This window comes from Trypanosoma theileri (genome assembly GCF_002087225.1).
Source record: "Trypanosoma theileri isolate Edinburgh chromosome Unknown TM35_Tth_54_V1, whole genome shotgun sequence".
NCBI classification, from domain to species: domain Eukaryota; phylum Euglenozoa; class Kinetoplastea; order Trypanosomatida; family Trypanosomatidae; genus Trypanosoma; species Trypanosoma theileri.
This window is the reverse complement of record NW_021639896.1, coordinates 59715-65846: the sequence shown is the minus strand read 5'-3', so window position 1 is coordinate 65846 and position 6132 is coordinate 59715. Positions and strand designations below refer to the sequence as shown.

At 44.1% G+C, this 6132-nt stretch overlaps 3 protein-coding genes across 3 annotated transcripts; all 3 read left to right on the top strand.

The window, feature by feature from the left end:
* Positions 1–296: 296 nt before the first annotated feature.
* TM35_000541310 (surface protease GP63) lies at positions 297–2699 on the top strand (the record flags this gene model as incomplete). The annotated part of the gene is made up of 1 exon (XM_029030756.1): positions 297–2699. One exon carries the CDS (start codon positions 297–299, stop codon positions 2697–2699), a length of 2403 nt encoding a protein of 800 aa, XP_028877973.1.
* A 705-nt stretch (positions 2700–3404) lies between these two features.
* On the top strand, positions 3405–5225 carry TM35_000541300 (uncharacterized protein; the record flags this gene model as incomplete). The annotated part of the gene is made up of 1 exon (XM_029030755.1): positions 3405–5225. One exon carries the CDS (start codon positions 3405–3407, stop codon positions 5223–5225), a length of 1821 nt encoding a protein of 606 aa, XP_028877972.1.
* A 488-nt stretch (positions 5226–5713) lies between these two features.
* Positions 5714–6130, top strand: TM35_000541290 (uncharacterized protein; the record flags this gene model as incomplete). The annotated part of the gene is made up of 1 exon (XM_029030754.1): positions 5714–6130. A coding segment is annotated over one exon (417 nt), but the record flags the coding sequence as incomplete, so codon positions are not given.
* Between the last annotated feature and the right edge of the window lie 2 nt (positions 6131–6132).

Below are 6132 nucleotides of genomic sequence, written 5' to 3'. Positions count from 1 at the left end.
CGTTTCTGACACAACCCCCTCCCACCGCCTGTGCCCGTGCAGTGGGGCTGATGCGGCCCCGCCACGTGTTCATTGTGCGTATCCACAGTCTGCTTGACAGTGGCTCTCTGTTACTTTCATGTGTCTCTCTCTCTCTTTTTCTATGGGTGGGGTCATGGTTTCCCATTTCCTCCTTATTTTTCCTTCTATGCTTGATAATCTTGCATTTGATTTTCTGTTGCCAATATTTCTTTTTCTTCTCTTCTTTGCTTACAGACACACAAATACACAAACTCTTCAAGATTACACGTGAAGGAATGCGGCGTCTCTTCTTGTTTGCTCCGTTGCTCCTTCTGTACTGCACCCTTGTCACTCTTGCTGTGACAGAGCACCACCGCTGCATACACGACAGAGTGATGATGCATGTTGGTGCCGAATTTAATGGTGATGATTGCTTACTTGGAATGACAACCGAGAGCCGTCGTAGGGATCCCAAGGAAAGTGCTGATTCGTTTGAACCTAAGAAAGCCAAACTTCCCATCAGAAAAGATCCTCAGGAAGGATGGGAACCCATTCGCATTAAACTTGTCTCTGATCATTTGAAAGAGGGGGCACATCACTGTTCAGATGGTGTCAGTACGATCAAATTCTTTTTGAAAGATAACTTTACTTGCAAAGAAGATGATATCTTGACGGCAGAGAAAAAGAAAATTCTTGTTGATGAGATTCTCCCTGAGGCAATTAAACTGCACAAGGAACGCCTTTTTGTTAAACGATTGAATGGTTCTATTGTCGTGCCGAATTTCTCTGATGAGAATCTTTGCTCCAAGTTCATACCGGAAGAGTATAAGGACAAAACCAGGAATTTTTCCGGTTATGATATGGTGCTTTTTGCTGCTGCTGCCCCAACTCCTAAAGGAACATTCGCGTGGGCGGCAACATGTGCGACATTGGGTCGTAATGGTCGTCCAGTTATTGGAATCATCAATTACGGTCCACGGTATATTGTGGCCACACCACAGCGTGTCCGCGTTGCTGCTCATGAGATTGCTCATGCACTTGGTTTCGATCTCGAGGTGATGGAAAGTAAAAGCATGGTGCGTAGAGGTGTTACATTGCGTGAGAAAACAATAATTTCGCTTGTCACTTCTGACAACACACGGAGAGAGACCATGAAGCATTATAAATGTGATTCTGCAAAGGGCATGGAACTACAACGTCTGGTGATTGAGCAAAAATCAAAGGAGGAAAAAGGACCTCTCAGTGGAACGAGTTCTGTTGTATCAAGTCAGTCTGCGCCAACACCACATAGTGCACAAGCAGCAGCCATCCTCGCTCAGGTTGCAAGTGTACAAGAGGAATATGAGTTGGGAGAATCACACAGTAATGTTATTGATGGTCGTTTGACAGCAAAGGAGTCTGTTGACAGTGTTGTGCAAGAGAGACGTGAAGAAGAGGGTTCCAGTGATGCCAAGTTTACACAGAATGTACATCATTCATCAAATGTCTTCTCGAAAAGACGTTCATTATACGCACAAACCGCAATGATGGCATCTGAACCCTCGAGCCAATGCGCCACTCGCCGCAAAGAATTGGAGGGTGTTGCAGATACAATGAAAGTTGTCGAGACAACACGATTTCCACTACACTACAGAGGTTTTAGGACACTGTCACACTGGAGTCGCCGTATTGCAAAGGATGAGTTGATGGTTGGTCTCGTCGGTGCTGGGTACTACACCGCACTCACATTGGGAGCTTTCGCTGATCTGGGCTACTACAAAGTTAATTGGACAATGGCAGAGCAGATGAGTTGGGGCAATAAAGCTGGTTGTGAATTCTTGAATGATAAATGTGTGAAGGAAGGCAGTACTAAATTCCCTGATATGTTCTGCACAACCGAATCCACTGAGGGTCCTGAGTCACTACAGTGCACATCTGACCGCCAGTCGCTGGGGAGTTGCAGCATCACAACGACAACCGATGGGAATCCCCTTCCCGAGCAGTTCCAATACTTTTCAGAGAACAAAAAGGTTGGTTCACGACCTCCTCAAATAATGGATTACTGCCCGTTTATTATGGCATTACCGCAAAAGAGCTGCACCGATGGGGATCAGAGCAAAATGCCTGGAAGTGTAATTGCTGCCAACTCGCGCTGTGTGCAGGGGGAGAATCTAAAGGCTAAAAATGCAGCAGTTGGTGCCGTGTGTGTGGAGGTGTCTTGCAAGTTCAACAAGGTAATTGTGCGGTACAGTGGAAACGATAATTGGTACAGTTGTCCTGAAGGAAAAAATCTAACTGTGAATGGGGATGTACTGAATGGTAAAATTGTGTGCCCCAAATACGCTGATGTGTGCAATACAATCAACAAAACTCTGGATGAATCACAAGGTCCAGCAACAGACCCAGACATTGTTGAAGCAATCCAAACAAGTCTACCAGAAGCTGAGACCACTGAAACCACCAAACCAAGTGAAAGAGCTGGTGCAGGTAACAGTGGAGGAACAAACGAGAATGTTACTGGGCCAGTGGTAGAAAATGAGGCAAGTACGACCATGGAATCAAACCCCAGCGAAACTAAGGAAGAAGGTAATACCTCATCTGTGAGTGGGCAGAATAATAAAACTACTGCAAAAAAAGGCACTGATGGTACTTTTAAAGCTTCTTCTTTTGCAAGTGTTATGTTTGTTTTCTTGATACTCTCTGTGATAATGGTTCCATGAGCTCTATCTCATATATACATTTGTGTGGAACGCGATAATACGATTTTTTTCTTTTTGTTTCTACACATCACTTTAATTTCTTTGGTCTTTAATTTAATTGCTTTATTGAGTTATATGTGATCCCTCGTCTGTTTTTGATCAATGTCATTGTGATGTTCCGTACTACTTGATAACAATGACTGCAATAACAGACGTTGGTGAATCATATGAATTTGTTTTTTTTTTTTTTTTGTGTGTGTGAAGGATAGTAGGAGAAACAAGGGTTTGTAAAGCATTGCTTTTCCTTCTTTTTATGAGTGTTCTTCTTGGGTGGAATACACATTGGTAAATGATCTTTTTCTTCTTGCAACACGTGCTGGGCTGAACCCCAAATACTTACTGCTGAGGCTTTGAAACCATGGGGAGCAGCTGCTGGAGTGCGTGGGTTTTCTTTTCTTTTCTTTTCTACTTTTATGGGTAATAATATAATGGAGTGATGTGGCATGGAGGGTCTACAGCAGTTCTGGATGTTTGGTGCTCCGCCCTCACCATTCTCTGTTATTCATTTCTTTTTATTATTATTAGTGTTGTTGGTAATGTTGTGGCTTGTGTTCTTGCCCACTGGTTGGTGCAGTAGAATACTCTCTCTATCTATCTACTTGTTTATATTTCCATTTCTCTCTCTTTTTCTTTAAGTGTATTTATCCTTGTGAGGGTTCACACCGTATGTCGTTGGCGAGTCCTGCGGCCCGTCAGCGGCGCCTGTCGTCGTCGCCGGCCACAACGTCGAGTCTCACGGATGATGCCACAAGTGTTACGGATGGAAGTGGCGGCACCCCGTCAGTACTCGTCGGTCTGCCGAGTTCCTCGCGTGATTTGCTGCAGCGGATTGAGCGGCAGAAGGATGAGATTCGAATTCTGCAGGAGGAGAACACACGACTGCGGGGACGAGAGGTGGAGGTGTCGGCACTCACACTTCGTCTGCAGCAGCAGTTCGCCGCCACGCAGTCGCAGGTGGATCGTCTCAAGTCGCAAATACGAATGGAGTTGATGAACCCCGTGACGGAGGAGGAGTATCATGCGATTGACTCGTTAGAAGAGGGAAAGCGGGATCTCCTCGATACGGTGAGGCTTGGTATCTATCAACAGCTGGGAACGATGCGGGCCTCAAAGGATACAGCAGTGAAACGGGCAACAGAACTGGCAACGGAAACGGCACGTCTCACCGGTGAAAACAAGGAATTGCAACAGCGATTGAAAGAATTAGAGGCTGTTGTGGAGGCGGAGAGGCAATCGTTTCGTCGTCAACTACAAGAAGCAGAACAGCGCGGCAGTACGGTTGTGGAGTTAGAAGGCAAATCACGTGATTTGGAAGCCAGACTGCGTAACGCTTATATGGATCAGGAACAGTTTCTTACCGCAAAATTAACTGCTTCTATAAAAACGGAAGAGGCCACGCGGCTTTCGGTTCGGTTGCGTGAGGCGGAAATGGAAGCAGAGCGGTACAAGACGAGTGCAGAATGCTCGGAACAAAAATTAGACATATTAAAATCGGAATATTATGAATTAAAATTAAAAAACAGTCAACGTGTGATGGAACTTGAGGCATGTCTTAAAGCAGCAGAAGAGAAGCTTAAGACACTTTCAGATCTTGAGTTGGAATCAGAGTTATTTATATCGAACTTGGCGCAGCAGAGTGATGGGCAGATCTCACTTGCTGCTCCTGTGGCTGTGACGAATGCAGTCAGTGGTGGTCCTGGTGGCTCACAAACTGCACCTACATCTGTGAACGCTTTAAACAATTATGAGAGTTGGTTAGCCTTGCCGCGATCACGCAAACTCGCACATACTTTAACGGTAACGAAACGATGTCTACAGCTAGAGAACCGTGTGACAGCATTGCAGCATGATATTGAGTTTAAAGATAAGCAAATCGCACGTCTGCAAGCATCACTAGAAATGGCACGTGAGGCTTTGAATAATTCTAATAGTCCCTTTGCCATTGTGGAACGCACGGTAGAAAAACTGAATGCAGAAAATGAAGACCTTAACAATAGAGTAGTAGTTCTCTCAGAGGAAAATGCAGTGCTTCGGCAACGATTAGAACAGCGTACAGCTGATGTACAGGTACTGTGCCGTCATCGTAAAGAACTTTTACGTATTCAACGAGTATTACGACGACTTGGTTTGGAGGGACAAGTAGCAGAACCAATTTCCTTGATGCCTTCATCAGTTACTCAACAGCAACAACAGCAGCAGCAACAACAACAACAGCAGCAGCCAATGCCACAACGACAACGAACAACAGAAGATTTAGTGGATCAGTTTTCCGGCGGTATTCGTTTTCTTGCATCTCGACGAGATCATCCGATTGATTCACCACGAACGGAGACTCAACAGCGTACAAATGATTCGCTACGAACGACAAGAGACTCTGAGATGCCAGCGGCATCAGCAGAAGAACGTCAACAGCAGCACCGCTCATCGGAAGAAGAGCCCACATCTAGTGGTGTATTTATACCACGAGCCATTCAGATTAGCTCGTGATATGCTTTATTATATAAGCTGCTTTTCTTTCTTTTTTTTTCCTTTTCTCTCTTTCATTGTGTTTGTGTACCTGTGATTTTGGTGAACATGGTGGGTGGGAGGGGAAGTTAAGGGCTTGTACTAGAGTTTCTTTTTTGTTTTCCTTTTTCTTCATTGGAAAAGAAAAACAAAAAAAGGAACAATTACAACTACATTGATATATATATATGTATTTTTTCTTTCCTTTCTCTAATGATTCATACCCTCCTTTTTTACCATAATTGGGGGTCTAATACGTTGTTTATTTCCATTATGTATCTTTTTTTTTTTAACCCTTACTCTTTTCTTTTTTGTTTATTTATTTTTATATCTTGTAATAGTTTCTCGTGTCATTCCTTTTCTGTTTGTGAGTTGAGCGAAACCAAAAAAAAAAAGAAAGAAAACATTTAAAAGTGAGTTTTTTTTTATTATTATTATTATTTCCAAGCAGTAATATTCTTCACTCATCGATGAGCGACTCTGGTGTGGTTTCTGCGTTAAGGGATCGCACGTATATTTTAGCGCGTGGCGGTCGTGTCTTTCCTGATCGTAATTTCACCGCTGGAGCAGTTATCCGACGACGTTTTGCAGAGAATACCACTACATTGGCCGTGAGTGTTGGATTTGTTCTTCCAGCGATGATGCGAGTTCACCGAGAACTTGATGAGTACGTGGTGGAGGGACGTGATATGCCTCTTGGTACAGTAGTGGATATTATGGTAGAAGCTGGAAAAGAGAGTTTGATGTCTTTTGCGGATTTATTGGCTCGTGTGGCGGTGCAAACGGGAATTGCGTGTCTTTTGATTCGCAGCAAATTGCCCTACTGCTACAGTGTAGTGGAGCTTTGGGAGTTGTATCCACAATTACATCAATATTATGTTGCGGAACT